This window comes from Elaeis guineensis, chromosome 10 (genome assembly GCF_000442705.2).
Source record: "Elaeis guineensis isolate ETL-2024a chromosome 10, EG11, whole genome shotgun sequence".
NCBI classification, from domain to species: domain Eukaryota; kingdom Viridiplantae; phylum Streptophyta; class Magnoliopsida; order Arecales; family Arecaceae; genus Elaeis; species Elaeis guineensis.
In genome coordinates this window covers 27,726,240-27,743,144 of record NC_026002.2, presented here as the reverse complement: position 1 = coordinate 27,743,144, position 16,905 = coordinate 27,726,240, and the positions used below count along the sequence as shown (strand labels likewise).

At 35.5% G+C, this 16,905-nt stretch overlaps 1 protein-coding gene across 4 annotated transcripts; it reads right to left on the bottom strand.

The window, feature by feature from the left end:
- Nucleotides 1–3,819: 3,819 nt before the first annotated feature.
- LOC105052504 (protein LOW PSII ACCUMULATION 1, chloroplastic) lies at nucleotides 3,820–15,994 on the bottom strand. Of its 4 annotated transcripts, XM_010933335.4 has the most exons (9): nucleotides 15,640–15,913; nucleotides 13,483–13,586; nucleotides 10,228–10,363; nucleotides 9,853–10,084; nucleotides 8,874–9,031; nucleotides 8,603–8,791; nucleotides 6,679–6,779; nucleotides 6,163–6,259; nucleotides 3,820–4,237 (listed from the first exon to the last, which is right to left on the bottom strand). In XM_010933335.4, the coding sequence occupies exons 1-9, from the start codon at nucleotides 15,856–15,858 to the stop codon at nucleotides 4,163–4,165; spliced, it is 1,311 nt and encodes a 436-aa protein (XP_010931637.1). In that variant the 5' UTR covers nucleotides 15,859–15,913; the 3' UTR covers nucleotides 3,820–4,162. The 4 variants fall into 4 exon arrangements, 3 of the variants coding, with proteins under 3 accessions (XP_010931637.1, XP_073100210.1, XP_029122747.1); XR_003801954.2 differs by lacking the exon at nucleotides 6,679–6,779 and having other exon boundaries at nucleotides 15,640–15,918; XM_073244109.1 differs by lacking the exon at nucleotides 13,483–13,586 and having other exon boundaries at nucleotides 15,640–15,994.
- Nucleotides 15,995–16,905: the final 911 nt, after the last annotated feature.

Genomic DNA, 16,905 nt, shown 5'->3' with positions numbered 1-16,905 from the left:
GACGAATTCTCTTCAAATGGAACTTGTGATAACTAATATACAAACACACACCAGAGAACAAGACTGAACGGTTTTCTTAAGAAAAAGAGAAAAAAGAACAGGAATGGTTGTTAAAAGCAAGTCTTTAGATGTTGCCTTTGGGGTTGTAAACGGCATCTAATGATGCAAAAGGACCTCGATATAATTACTGGTTTCAAATCCAAACGAACTTAATTATTGAAAAAAAAAAAACAAAACAAAACAAACTCGAATGCAATCAAGTACTCGGTTTGGATCTAGATCTTATTGTTTTTGACTCTACCATCTCCATTTACAATTATACTTACCTACCAATCCTACTAGAAGCTGTGTGTGAACTTGTAGAATTTTTGAACTTGTTATTGGACCTATAATTTTAATCAACAAAGTGGTTGGTTTCAAATAAAAGTATACTTCAGCTTGTGGCCAAGTTTGGATGATGCAAGTATTTGATCTAGATATTATAATGTGGATAGATTTTTTTTTTTTTTTCATTCCTGGCAACACTTATGAAATTTAGGATTTAACAATTTTCTAAGAAAATCGAGGTGCCGAGGATTCCTCTTGTCTTAAAACCACTACTAGTTTAATAGAAAAGTTCAATGCTACATCATGACATGGACTGATCATCGCATCCTTTTCGAATGACCCATGAAGATACTACGATAAATCCTTCTATTTTGTTGTTAAATATTTTGTTTGCTGATTCTTACGGATGCATTTATACTCGTTTATTAAAAAAGTTGGTTCCCTCTGTTGTTAATTATCATTATCATTATTTTTTCTTTTTCATTTTTTTTTAACAAAAGTATAATAACTCTCTCCAACCCAGGGCCAATACCCAATGGAATCAAACCCAAGAACATTCTTTCTTCCACTCGTATTCTCCCATAAGCCGCCATCTTCGGCTGGCTTGCACTCTTGTCATGTAGCTCACCAACTCTTAGACCAAAGAAATGGCCCAACTCTAACACCAACCACCCTTGTTGTGAGAACTTATTCATTGACTTCCTTTCTTTTAAGAAATTGCATATTTTCTTATTTCATAACGGTTAGGAAGATGACCCTTTCAAAACCTACTTTAAGTTGCAACGTCCACATTTAGAGGAAAAGATAGCATTAAAAGTCTCTATAGCTAATGTTTCTACATACTAAATATTTTGTTTCTAATGATATGAAGTTTGGGTTGGTAAATGTTGTATCAGTGATATTACTTAGGAAGAGAGACCGACAACCATATCTTAGTGAGAGGATTTGGCTTAGATATGCCTTGGTGCTTTAATAAACTCCACCAGCCTAGCTGATGGCGAAGTTTAATAACAAAATTGATCCAATTTTAGTGGTGTTCTTATGTGTAGTTGTGAGCTTAAACTAAATGGTTGAAAAAAAATCATATGCCAACAAAATTACTACATTATCATGGCTCCCTCATCCCCTTAAGTTCCATCATCTTTGCTTGATATCCAATGATCCTTTGTTAATCCTCAACTTATAACAGCCAGATACTAGTTCTTTGCCGAAATTTCCATGATCCTTAATGATTTTTGCATCCATGCAAATAATTGATTGGTGCTTTCCTGATGACCATAACATGAGATTGGACTGTCTAATCTGAAGGGTGGATTTGAGGCCTCAGCTCTCATAGCAAAAACTGACTTAAACAAGAAAAGTTTGCATAATAACAAAAAAATAAGTAATTTGCAATCACAAAGTTGCACAAGAAAAATTGGACTACAACATTACACAAACTGGAAAGGAAACAAGGCTGATACTGTAATTAAGATGATTGATAATGCTGAAATAGTAGGAAGATTCAACTCCATTTAGAAGTCACTGTTTCTGAAGACAGGTTACGATGATTGATAATGCTGAAATAGTAGAAAGATTCAGATAAATTTAGAATTGACTATTTCTGAAGACAGGTGGAAAAAAACGCAGCTTGGTTCTACAAATTTGATAGTAGGTGAACTTCTTCTGTAAAATCCCACATGCCAATGCAATTAAGATGATTGATGATGCTGAAATAGTAGAAAGATTCAAATTAACTTAGAATTGACTGATTCTGAAAACAGGTGGGAAAAAATGCAGCATGGTTGTACAAATTTGATGGCAGGTGGACTATTTTCTGTAAAATCCCACATAAAAATGTAGTCATGATACAATCGTTGGTTTGCAAAATCTCACCAAGAAAAAGCATCGTTCAACAAAAGCTTTTTCTTTTCCAACGGAGGCCATCGACCAATGATGAGATGAGTACTGAAAATATGAGAACTTGGTCAATTGGCACATGTGTACTCATATTAAATACATAGTTTGTATAAACTTCCTCTTTAAAAGCCATTGAAGTTGGTGACTGAATCAGCCTTCCCAGAGTCCCACCAGAATGAAAAACAAATGAGCCATCTGAGTGCCAGAAGTTTGTTTTGGTCCTCTCCATAAAATAATCACATCAAATATAAGCCACCCAATCCTTAAGGAATTGTCATTATAATACGAATCACAGAAATAATTTTCTTCCGAAGATTACAGAAGCCTCAAACAAGACGATAGATTCCATATTAGCCACCTACTACCTTGCATTATGAGTTAAGAAGCATACTGCAAATAAGTTTGAAATCTTCCAGTTATTGTACTGGCTCCTAGTCTTCAATCTAAACCATTAATAACTTGCTTGTATCATACTTCTCAGAACATGAAGTTTCTGACAAAAGAAATCAAAGAATCATTATATAGTCTAAATTCTCCACCTTCTCTCCTAATTTTTATCTTCTTTATTTACACAATATATGAAAGTCAACCACTGTTTTTTTTTTATTTTTATTTTTTTTTATAGCAGAATAAGAGCTTTTAAGAGCTTCAATTGAATCTGTCAAAGGAAATCAGTTTGCATTGCAACCTAAGAAGAGGCCCTCAAGAGCCAATAATGGAAATAAGATGGAAAATAAATTCAATGGAGGGAACAAGGCACAATATAAAATACCATAATATATGAGAGGGAGAATACACTAAGGAGCAATTTGGCACTAAAAATTCTCTCTCTCTCTCTCTCTCTGTTATGGGATTGCGAACATTTCTACGAGAAAACACTTATGATATTGAAACTTATGCCTTATAGAGCATCTTATCCAATTTTACAATTGGTTTATTTTGCTGGAAGGAATTATATTAACACCTCCTCAATTTTTCACAATTTCACCTACATCCCAAATATTTAAAATTTCCAATCAAACTGCAAAAGTTATAAATCGATTACAACATGGCCCAAACGGTTCACTCGAGCTTCAATCCATTAACTATGAGTGTGAAATTACTATTGTACCCTCACATTTTCCATTCCCACCAAAATACAACTCTTCTAATCCAACAAAGAAGGGCATTGATGAAATTTTGTATCTAAACTTATCTCATGTGACAATCACGTATTCATAGATCCTGAAATGGACGGCTAGGCTGCATTACAACCAAAATCTAAATTTTGAGATCTAATTAGAAAAATCAAAATTTTTTTGGAGAGTAAGTAAAAATCGTGACAAGTTGAAGGGGTGTTGATGCAATTTTCATTTTTTTTTCCTTTTGATTGAAGAGGAGACAGCCAAAAAAATCAATCCCCACATTGAGAAGCTCCAAACGGAAGCTCTTTAGGACTTTTTAGTCCCTGCATTAAGGAGGATAAAAAATCATCATAACCAAAACTACTATACCTGCTGATATTACAAAGCCTGGAATATGAAGAGACACCGCTCACCTTAATTGTCTGCCCCATTAACATTTTCTCCTATTGAAAAAGAAAACAAAACAATATTCTGCTTACACGAGTAGAATGTTTTCAATTTCCAATCCGTAAAACTGCATAGCAGTTATCTCTCAATCCATTTATGTCATCTATTTGGTTATACATATGCAAATCTATCCATAACGGAAAAAAAACTCATGCTATCTAAGACTAAAATCATATGAAAATCTAAAAATTTGGGTTTAAATGTCACTATTATATGACTGCTCATGAAGTTGAATACAAGAATGGTGATGAAATATATTACAAAATGAGGAGCTTCTGATGAAAGATGGCAGATAAGTATTCACTGGCAAGGCATGGTACTGGGTATGTTTCCAACATGTGTGGTTCCTCAATTGTGTATACAGTTCATCTTTCTAGTTTGCTGAGCAGAGCTTCCAGTGGGGGCAGCTCCTTGACAATCTGTTGCCAATCAGGCATGCCCTGCAGAGAGACAATAGCATATGAAATTGGTTTGGAAATACTTGTCTATATTCGAAGCATGCAGTTGAGACCGTAGCATTTGTCAAAGAAAAATGTTAACATTGTGTTTCTGTAATTAAATAAATCCATCATCCAGGAATAATCCATTCAATGTTCCAAGTTCTTTCAGAGTAGGAAGCATGCAATCTCTTTCAGTCAATTGGCTGTTCTCAATTCCGCAACTTCAACTCAAGGCAAAGCACTTACCAGTTTTCTAATTGCTGGTGTGTCGGTGAATTAGGATGTCCAAGGATTTTAGCCATCAAATATCAAACCAGGTCACTTAGCACCAGAAATGGAAATGAAAGAAACTTGATAATATGGCAAGCATCATTGCAGGGTAAGATGAAAGGCCAATAATAGGAAAAAAAAATGATAAAATCATAAAATGATAATACCTTCACTATCAGTGAATACGTTCTTCACCCACTCTTACAGGCGAATGCTAAAATAAGAATGAATGGAGCTTTGCTCTGTTTTATTTCTTTAGCTACACATTTATGTCTCATTTCCTTCATATATAATTAATAATATAACATTTAATATGTAATATTGATAAAAATAAAGTAATCCCCAAATGAATTTTCAAACAAATGAAAAATATTTGGCATATGGCCACCAAGCAACAAATAAAATTAGCTCAAGTATTTATATATGGATTGTAAGAAGTCCAACTGTCTGAGTTATAATTAGTCCAATTGAATAAACTTTCATCCAATAGAAAAATTAAAAGTTGCATATTCCTGAAACTTCGGCAACTGAGTTCATGTTAGTTACTTTCTATAGACTCATACTCTAATTTTATCACACATCATCCTGAACATTATTACATCAGTGATGCTTATCCACATGCATTTGATCCCAATATATTGTCTAACATATCTATCCATGCTACATTTAGCGCAAACAAACTCCCGTCAAGTCTCAAAGGCATGCAGTTCAAGAAGATGTCTTTCTATAGTCAACTCTTCTGTGTAGTTCAAGATTTTCATTTTTACTTACATTTCATTTATTACTGCACTAGTTTCCACCTCTTCGTATGAATTCTAGCTTTGTATCTCTCTTAACTATGCCTTATTCCTTATATTCAGAAACCCACACAATTTTTTCATCTGGTAGAATCTCATCATGATTAGAAATAAATTGTCCCACATAACTATTTCTAAAGCTTATCATTGTTCTTTTATCCATATTCTGAAACATCTTTATTATCCATCATATCATTCTTTAAGAATTCACCAGAACACCGCTCGTTGATTGGCTGTGCTTGGGCACAGAAAATATCAAATTTTAAATAGGCCTGGCCTGAAGCCTGAATAAATATGAATATAGTTTAGGCCCAAAGCCAAGCCCATGATCAGCTATGTATCATATGTTTTCTACAAGCAAATAGTAATTGTATGTGTTGATTTTTACCATTCAAATGAAGCATTCCATTAGTTGCTTCACCAAGAAATTTTCCACCATGCTTAATTTCTAAACATAGAACCATGATTTTTTTATTCGAGAAAGAAACATAATATATGTCAAAATCAATAGTCAGAGATTTTATAAACCTCAAAAAAGGAACTGCTACATCATGGTTTCAGACATGTTCCTGAACAGAAAATCCATTCCCTCTTACACTCCTGTTCCTAGTGCCTCTTTGGACTAAGATTAAACATAATGTTGGACATTTCTATACTGAAAGCCCAGCTTCCTCTCATTTTTGGTCCCACTTTATATGATTTGAAGCAGGATGAATTAGTCTATAACCATAACTGGAACATCTCTAACATACTGACTTGGATATTCTAAAGCATTTTACTCATGCCGCAAATGTAGTTGGGACATGAATGCAAGAGCACATAAATATTTATCAAGGGAATTTTGATGCATGAACTTACCTTTCCTGATCTTCGAACACGGCCATCTAGACGTAGAATTATGTATACATCATCACCGGGAGTAACACCCTCTGATTTTTGTTGATCACGTATCCACCTGAAGCACCAAAATAAAATTAAAGTTTACAAAAATAAAGTCCTGAACAAATTGTAGTCATATAAGTCTATCTGAAACATTCTACCTTTATTTTCTTTGTGAAGCTCAGCAAAGAATGCTTAATATAAAAAGTGTCAATAGACAGAATTTAAAGCAGAAGTCCTTTGGCATACCCTTTAACCAAGGATTGGATAGCCCATGTGCTAAGGAATTAGGATGATAGTCATGTATCCCTTAATCTTCTACTTTTAATCAACAAAATTTAGATACGTCATGACATTGAAACTTCCATAACTCTAAGCCCAAGGCACAGCCGACATTTTTAAATATGGTAATGTTAGTTATAAACTTAGGCCCTTATCCAGAAAAGATGTAATATATTTTTTAAGAAATTGGTAAAGAAGTGAAAGGAACTTAACCTTTGCCATTCATTAGGTGATACAATCTCAGCTTTGAATCGCACTTCAGATTTCAAGCGTGATTTTGCAACTATAGATTGAGTTCGCTTTTCAAAGTCCTCCTATCAAGATGCAATCATGTTGTAGAGTCAAAAAATACAAATTATTAATTCCAAGAAATATAAATATATATATATATATATATATTTGAAATGAATAAAAATATAAAAATATGTTTGAAATAACTAGAATTGAAAGGAAAACTCACTATATGGAAATTTTAACAACAAGAACTTGCTGTTAAAGCCCGCTTACTAATAAATGTGGAACATAAGCATTTAAAAACATACAAAAGATTTAATATCTCAATTACAATAAAGATAAAAAGAACCTATAGCTTTGAAATGAAAGCAAATAAATAAATAAATAAACCATGACATTGAAGGAGTGAAGTAGCTCATAGGATGAAGGCTAAGTCCAAAAATGGAAACAGATGCTTCTCATCATCTCTGTGTTTGCCAACTATCATTCATGGGCAAACCCCAGTACCTGAGAAGCAGTCAATCAGAAAGATAGGTCTACAGACAAACTGATAACAAGTTTAAACAATTATATTTAGAGGCCATATGACTGACCTTATTAAGCTGCTTGCATTCATCAATATTCAATTTCAACAGAATGTCGCATTTTGTAAACATTTCAGCACAATGTAAGGCTAGCTCAGTAACATAAAAGATGAGGGTACTACATATTGCTGAGAAACTGGGCATTATTATCCAGGAACTAAGCACTTCAGAATTAAAAAAACAAGGAAAAACAAAAATTCAGGACTCAGGAGCATGCTGAAAGAGTTTTATTTCATGAATGTTCAAGACTATGATCCAAAGGAGCAAAAATTCTAGAAGAACTTTTAATCAAACTGAGAAGGGGAACTCAGGGAGGTGGGGGGGCTGGGTGGGTGGGGGGAGGAGGGGGGTTGTGGGGGAGGGGGCAGACAAACGGAGTTCTACCTGTGTAATGATTACCTGGGTCTCAAATCTTGAGGATACACCACTCATGACTCGAACACAAAATCTCTAATTCTAAACAGGGGTATGACAGCCGAGCTAATTCTCTTTTTGTATACACCAAAACATTTACATCCAGAAACACTTGACCACATCGGGAATGAAAATATAGCTAGGCACTACCTGTGCACTCATGTGGTAAATGTTGAATAGAGATAACTCATTATATTTTTTTCATGCATTCTATGGTGCCCAAGTATATATGTCATGTGTTTGCACTACTTTAAAAGTCACAGGGTAGACTTCCAAAAGATTAAATATTGACACAAAAAAAGTTCTTTTTTTAGCTTTGGAGAATAATTTTTATCTAAGTAAAGGATGAATAAAGGGTCATGCCAATCTTCTTGAAAGTTGAAAACTTTGTTTGAAGAATGACTTAAAGGACTTATAAGGAGTTGCAGCATAACAATTAGGACTATAGTTATCAACCTAAAGAATTGTCCGAAACACCTAATCTTAGCAAAATAGATCACAAATTGGTTCATCGCTTTTAAAATTTAATTGATTTGCTATTAGTAGAAATGACTATAAACATTATTTGTTTCTGGACCATCCAATACTTTTCTACAATATAAATCAAATAACAAACCCTAGAAACAAATAGATTTGACCTCAATAAATTCCAAACAAGTAAGGAAATAAGCCAAAAGAAATTGAAGTCAGCTAAGATTATGCAATTGACAGGTAAGTATTAATGCCAACTATCAGGTCCCACAGTTAATAACTTTGTGCATCGCCACTGCATCAAGAACTCCAGATGGATTTGCTCAAATAAATGGAAAACCTTTCATTAGACCAATAGGAATTTTTGTGTATAAGATTACTTAGTAGTAAAAACATATTTGCTGTATGAAGTACAAGAAAGCAATGGATCTAACCCCAATAGAAGGAAGAGAGGCAGCAGCTTTTGGAGGAAGACCAAAGCCTTTTTTATCAATAGGAGTTTGCCTGTAATCACCCCAGATAACAGGAATCAGAAGAACACCTCGTTTAAGCAGTTCAGTTCGGAATCTCTCAGCCTTTTCCATAGCTCTAGACACTGTCTCTTTATTCCCTGCCAGAATAACCTAAAATATTTCTTACACCAGAAAATGTCTAAGTTGATTCATTATCCACAGGCAGTACATAAGAAGCAAAAGTGATACTAACTGGCCTAGCAGTGTCTCGGAGTTGCACAAGTTCAACAATCCGATTGGTTGAAAGGCGCACAGGCAATCTCGAGAGAGTTTCATCTCGTGATATCTGAGCAAGCTGTTCCTCTTCTTTTCTATTGTCCCAGATGAACAATGCCACAAGAACAATGATGCCTACAGTGTGCTGATTCAAAAGCTTGATCAATCTAAGAAATTAACAGATGGTACCAGGATGAATTCAAAATGAAAATTCACATGCAAGATCCAATCACGTGACAAGATTAAGTTTTGACTTGATTCTAAACTGTTTATGAAAGAATAAGGATTCAGCTATGAAAAATATAAGCTAAAATTTGCAGATGAGGGAAAGAAAAGACAAGGAATAAATGATAAAATGTCATACAGAGCAGTCCCCAAAGCACAAAATATAAAAGCATGAGTTGGCAGATTTATATAGATAAGATATATTCCTAGGTAAAATTTTTGATGTCCGAGATTGCGCTGAACTCCAAAGGGTAATGGTAAAAGAGAGGGCAACAAGAAGAGTTCTACATGCCTACTAAACCTGCACGCTTTCTCTGTCTAACCAAAATTTACACGATTACAATTATATGAAAATAAATAGGAAACAATATGTAAAAGGCAATCAGAAAAATTTATAGAAAATATGATCAAAGCGAATATGGTGACCCAACAGTTGCATGACTTATTATAAAACAAGTTATTAAGTAAATTGAGCTTTTGAAAGATTTGCTCATGCTAGTATTAATTGTTAAAGGTCGCAAACGAGTCAAGCATTTCAATTGTGAAAAGTATGAAGCACTCAAAGTTATTGCAGCCTAGAAAGTAAAAACAGCATTTGATGGCACAATCAACAACCAGTTAGTTGTCTAGAACTTTTTGCTACATCGTGTTTTGGTGTATGCTTTATCGCAGCATACACCAAGGAGACTGAAACTGTGCTAAATAACATTATAGGATATACGTTCATTCACCTCCAATGTTAATGGCAGCATTTCCAGCAGTCTCCCAGATATCAGGAGCATCATCACCACCTTTAATAGCACGCAGGAGTCTGGGAACAGTAAAAAACATTGAAATTCCTGCAGCAGCTGTAAGCGCGACATAGAAGAATCTTCTAACACCACGAAATGGTGCTTGAACTTCACTAATAAGTTTGAGGTCCCTCCGAAATCCGTATCCTATATCTTCACCTCCCAGCCTGGCCTAACAAACCAAGAAATATAGATAAGCAGAAATTTTGTCACAAAAGGTGAAAAATATTGCAGCTAAGGATAAACTTATATATTCATGGATATGCCAAACCAATGGAATAGACAGATACTGCAAATAGGAAATGGTAATCCAACCTCTTCTTGTAATTCCTTAAATTCCGGCAAAGCTCTAAATGATGCTAAATCAGGATCATTAAGAATAGTGCTGAACTTGAGATTGTAATCTCGCAAAGCAGTTCGCAAACATTCTGCAGCTTTTCTACCTTCCCCTCTGCCACAATATAGATGAATGAAATTAAATAAGTGCAACAATTTTCGAAATATAACATACATAAGGCAACATACAACACTTCTCCTTCCAGCACTTAATTAGAGATAAAGGTAACTATAATGAAATATCTTCCCTCTGTCTCAACAAAATATCATGTGATTAAAAGTTCAAATAATCTAATATCCTGTTGCTAAAGATCCAGAAACAACATAAGAAGCCTCTGTGGGTTTTTTGGAAAGTTTTTGGAAAGTTCACATGCTTGAAAAAGCTATTTGACTATAAAGTTTGTAGTAGGGAATTCGAGTTAGGTTGATTTCTTTCTGAGAAAAAAAGTGACATTTTACTGATCAGAAAACAAATGAACAAAATGGAGGATTACTGCAGAGAGGCAGCTTCTATCTAAGGCATATAAGTAGTCTCCGACAGGTTAACCAGTCCTAATTGACAAAACCAAAAATGTAAGTCAACCATCTAAAAACATGATAACCAATCTGGACAGAAAAGCCTGACAATTAACAGAGATACACCAGCATATAGCTTTGGTCATTTCCATTATCACCAGACAAGCCTCCAGATCATGCTCTTAGAAGATATCAAATTCACCCTTGCAATGGTCATGCCTCACTTTTCAGTAATATATACTACACAATAACTCTCCATCAGATTCTCCTGGCTTTAAAATTTTGTATAACATATCTCCTTCAATGGCAGCCAACTAGAGCACGGAATGTCACTCTCCAAAATTATCATTATTATATTCTAACATGACCAAATAGAAGTTTAAAATTAAAATTCAATATCATCCACATACGACTGGCACCATGGGAGAAGGTGATCAGACATAATCATGTTTTAGTTTCCAATGGCAAATCCAGCATTCATTTCCTTGGCCATGCTAGATTGTAAGCCAGTGCACTATAGATCCTCATGAAGAGTTAGCTTTGCTCGACATCCTTGAACAAATGATATGAAGTAAGCTACTTTCGAATATCAGGATAAGCAAAGATACACAGAATAAAATAGTTTTCAGGTTTTGTTTGGATTCTTTAGAAGGCCAATAAAGTCAGGATAAATACTGCTATCTCAGCTCATCCCTCTAAATAGCCAAAATAGGCATCAGACTTGGCAATCCCCAACAGTTCAATCAAATCTGGGATATCCCCAGATCAACTGTTCCATAGATATCCTGGAATTGAGCTATCCCGATCATTTTGTCCAAATTTTTCAAAATGATTAAAAGCAAGCTATTAATTACTGGTTTTGATACCTGTATGGTACACCCTGTACCGAATGCATGTACCAAGGGATGTGTTGGTACATTCCTTCTACTGACATGCAAGCATGTATTGGGTACAAGTCCCCACCAGTATGGTATGTTACGCACAATACGGATCAATATGGTCCCATATGTAAATCCTTAACTAAAAGCACATTTGGCTAGCGAAAAAAGTAACCAAAAAGATCAGGGCATGTCTGTCTCTTTAATAAAAAGTGACTGCAGTATTATCAATTTGATACTTTGTAATTATTAAATGGGATAAGAGCACTTTATTCAAACAGAAATTAAGAATTATCCAGGAATTAACTATGCCTATGGTGGATAAAAATGTTCTATAAAATTTCCAATTCCTATTCCAAGCACATACACAATACAATCTCAATTATCAGTCCTCTCATAGCCATTCAATAGCAAAATCACTTCCAAGCCCCAGTAATCTATGATAAGTAATAAAGATCATTGCTAGGTATATTATGCTCCTCACCAACCAAAAATCAAAGTTATCTTAAGGCACTTTCAGCATCTAGAAAATTATAAAATTACCATTGCGGTATCATCCACCAGATTAAGGTAAAGAGAACATGTCATTGAGAGCATTACCTCATGACCATTAATTTATGCTTTTCTGCTACAGAGTTAACACCTTCACAGAAGATGCATATCGGGAGATTTCTACAATGCCTCAAACAGTTGCCTCACTCTTCATGCTTCATCAAGAACAGCAATCTAAAACTATAAAAGAAGAATGGTTCCTCTCCAAATTTTCACTTCCTTTACCATCCAATCTTGCTTCCGTTCCTGCTGATAGTTCTTGTATTTGAATCATTGAAATAATTCTTTTATTGACATAAAAGTATTCTAAGTTTATAGCATCTGACAAACTGTCAAAATTATCCATGGAAACTTCTAATTATGTAGAATATGAGCCTTGTTGCAATGGTAAGGTCGCTCCATTGTAAGCTGGAGTCATGGATTCGAAATATGAAAACAGCCTCTCCACACGGTTAGTCAATGTATATCCAACCCTCCCAAGATCCCGCAATAGCAGGAGTCTCATGCACCGGGCTGCCCTTTTTTTCTAATCTTATCTCGAATACAGTATCAGCGATGGAGATGCAACTCTGCCTCTTGGGCAACACACTCCCCCCCCCCCCACCCGGTAGAACCCTTACTTTCGTACCTTTCCAAGAATCAGTCCATCTTTGTCTTTTTGTTTATTTTAGTTCCCTTTATGAGAGCAGGTCCTTTCTCCCTATCTTCCTTGAAAAACTGCCTCTTACTCCTATACTGCAAACAAGATAATAGCTATGTTATGGTACTTATTTGATCCTTAAACCAAAAAGTACAAATACCCTCTCTTTCTAGATTTACCCAGCTTTTCTTTCTATTTTTTTTGGGGGGGTGTGTTTGAGCCTGTAAGAAGGGCAAGTATGCTACCCATCATTATGAACCAAGATGATACAAATGATGGATGGTATCATTAAGAGATACAATACATATCCTTAGAATCTAGCAGAACCATCAGTTCTCAGATTACAAGTTTGAAGAAAGAAAAGAACAAAACTTTGGCTTTCATTTGTTGCTTCAAAGTATTGCAGGTTTATCCTTTTTAGAAAAAACTATAGCAAAAAACAGCACCCATTTCCCTACCCAAGCAGACTCATCCCTCCTTTTTCAAAAAGTTTTACAAAAGGCACAACACAACATAAGCTGTACCAGTTGAAGAAGTGTTCTCACAAAAGCTTATTGAACTTAACGATAACATCTAGAAAAGAAAATAAAAAGAAGCCTTCATCTGCTACTATGACACACTTATAGGAGATAAGATAGACATTCTTACCGGTACGCATGGCAGCAGGCTTTGTTATACAGTGCTGCTTGAGCTTCAATAGGTTTTGGATTCAAAGAAAGTGCATTTTCAAACTGTGTGAGAGCATCCTTTACCTATTACATTCACAAACATGGGATCTCAAAAAAATGTTGGATATATGAAAACCAAATGCAGTTACATAATTTGCTCACATAAGATGTCGATTATTCAGGGATCTAGTCAATGAAAGAAAGGCATAAGCTTAATGCATTTCACTAATGTTGATCAAACAACTGAATATTGGTGAAGAACAGTTGGATGTTTGCTTCTTGTTACTTTAATCATTGAGGCCCTTTGTTCTACCAATGCACGGAGGTGACAATATCCTCCCTTGGTACTCTTCTTAAATAGTCTTGTCCTCACAAACTGCAATCATGAGACAACTAACGTGCTCCTCATTTCATCTCATGTGCCTTGTCATTTCTTGGCTAAATCCAATCCCTTGTCCATCTATTTCTTCAACACTAGTCCCTTCATGATTCTTAAAAAGTGCACATCATATCGGTTTTTATCTTCTCCCCTTAAGGGTGTCTATGCACTTTAAAATGCACCTTTTTTCCTTTGCCTTTTGATGAACAGGCTAAGCTTCCACTCAAGCTACTAATGGATCATGTCAATTAGCAATTCCTAATATATAGTTTATCATTGTTACATTATCTTTGGTCCAAACTTCTTCCATATCTCAAGCTATGTCACCTTCTCCAAGGGAGTGGCCTTCCATTAAATTTTTCGTTCAGTATCTATTCTTCATTAAGTCCCCAAACTCCTTCCCTTTAGGTATGGTTCCATTCACTATGATACCTTTGATCATAATCCCAATGAATGTCATCATCTCCAAGGTAGTATCCTACCACACAAACTTTGTCTAGCATCTAACTTTCAATGAAGTTCCCCAGCTTCCTAATTTTTTCTTGTGGCCCCATCCGTCCTCTCATAACCCTTTCCCCTTTTCTATCCTTCCAGTTTTGGTCCTATTTTATCATTTCTTTTGTCCTAGGCCTAAGGTGTCCCTGTATTCCTCCAAGCTTCCCAGTACAGAGGATTAGTAAACAATCCTTCTTCTACTCCCATGACAAATCTCTCCAGCTACATGCCCCAGGTTACCAGGATTTTGGTATTTGCCCTGCAAACAAACCACATCATCATCCTTAGGAACAGATGCAACAAGCCCTACTCATTATAATTGGCATAATCCTCTCTCTTACTCTACACAAGTACAAAATATCTTTGCAATTTTAAGAGTCCATAAGAAACTTCATTCTTATAAAAAGGTAGTTAAACATCCATATTTAAAGGTATCCATGGATACGAAGATTCAAGTGCTCCAGCATATCACACTATGATCATGCGCCCCCCCCACCCCAAAATTCTCCACTCATCAGTTGTCAATCGATGAACTCAAATGGTTGGTTGGGCTAATTACCCAAGATTTTATTATAGAACAATATCAAATTTATTGCAGCATTTGAATGACTGATCATTTGGAGAATGTGATCATTTGTTAGCTTGATTATCATTAATCATTAGTGTTGTTCAAGACTGACCACACAATACAAAATTGTTCATTGGCATATTACATATTCGGAACCAATGTCCTGCATGAGTTACCGTAATTCATATTAGCAATTGCTCCTCAAGCTTCCCAAATTTTTTATTTGAAACATAAAAAAAACCTTTACGATAATACTGATCATGAGTTTGACTCCAAATTTGTAACTATCATTTCCACTCCAAAATTCAGGAAAGTTGCATGACCAAATCAGCTGAAATAATAGTGGATCATGCAGCCTAACTTCCAGAAGCCGTAAGTTTCTAAACATGCAAAGGAATTGCTGCTATCATTTGCCACAATAAAGCTCTCTAGATCTAGAATTCATCCAGATTCGAACCCTTTTGAGATTCAAAAAATGGTTTGCCACTGCCAATACTCAGAGTGGCAACCACAAGCAGGAAAGCACCGATCTTTTTAACTGATTAAAATTTCTAGAATCTCCCTATAGCTACAGTGTCTGGCGCAGAAGATTTCCAACCATACCCAACTGCTATTTTAGTCTAATCTTATAAAATGGAACGTTAAACATTCTGATGAGATGAGAATCAAATCGAGGGATGAGTTAATGGTCTTACCCTTCCTTTAGAGAAGAGGGAGAGGCCCAAGTTGACACAGGACTCGGCAGTCTGAGTGCTGGTCTCCGAGGAGGGAGACGGCGGAGAGGAGGAGGAGGAGGAGGCCACGAGGACGAGACGACTCTTTTGGAATCTGAGACGAGTTCTTTGGGAGGAGAAGGCTCGTGACCTTGGGCAGCAAAGTAGCTGCTGGTGGAGACCAGCAGCGGCCAGCGCCATTGGAGAGAGAGGATCAAAAAAAAAAAAAAAGGAGGCACTTTTGGTGGTAAGAACGCGAGCCGCTGCTTATTCCTCTGGATAAGTCTCCCGTTATCCGGAAACATTACAAGCTTGTTTTGTACCACCACGTGATCAAATTCCCGTCAGCCGTTTGGTCCCTTCGATCCGTGGTACTAATTCCACTCTCCACCCGTCCAATTAGCTTACGTAGGGAATGTGAAATTTGTGACGGCTAGTTTAGCTGCGGAACATGTACATCAACCAGCTTACTTAATCATACGACCAGCAACCATCAAAAATTCAATTTCAGGAGACCATGAAAAAGTATTATTTACGGTGGGGATAGCTTTGGTTCAGGTTAGCCAGAATCAACACTAATAAATCTTTGATCCATATCCAATTCATTTATCATCAAATTGAAAGCAAAAATATAAATTCATACGCAATCCATTTATCTTATGGACCTATATCCAACCTGCCAACTCAATTAACACGTTACTTGTTAATAATATATCTTAATAAACGAAAATAAAATATAATAGAAGAGAGGAATTCACAATCAGCATCAAATTAAGCATACTATTCTCTTCACTATTCTATTCAATATTTTCTTACTTTTTGTTAGCATTGATTATACCGCCAGCTCAATTAACACGTTAATTATATATCTTAATGAATGAAAATAACATATGATAGAAAAGAGGGCTTTAGAGTTGATATTAAATTAAGGCAAGAAAGTAAGCTAAAGAAACCAAATGGAATAGAGAATATGATTTAACTTTTCTTTTCAATATTTTTCTTACTTCTTTTTTTTTTTATATCTATCATACATTCTTCCAAATCATCAAACCCTCGACTAGCTTTCCTGGAAATTCAAAAGTAGATTTCTAGTGCTCCTTCATTTCTCATGGTGACTCATTGGATCAGAAGGCCAAATTCATTCCCAAACCGCTTATGATCGGATTTGTCTCAGCTCCCCATTATAAAGGACACTCGTTCAAACACATTTATTTCAGATGGGTTTAGGTGGGTTGGCATATCCATGTA

Excerpts from the sequence above, each read along its gene's own strand:
- LOC105052504 (XM_073244109.1), bottom strand. The coding sequence starts at position 15,962 with ATGTTTCCGGATAACGGGAGACTTATCCAGAGGAATAAGCAGCGGCTC. Across the intron at positions 9,032-9,852 it reads TGCTGCCATTAACATTGGAG|GCATCATTGTTCTTGTGGCA; the intron begins GTGAATGAACGT and ends AGCACACTGTAG. Across the intron at positions 8,792-8,873 it reads TCCGAGACACTGCTAGGCCA|GTTATTCTGGCAGGGAATAA; the intron begins GTTAGTATCACT and ends GAAATATTTTAG.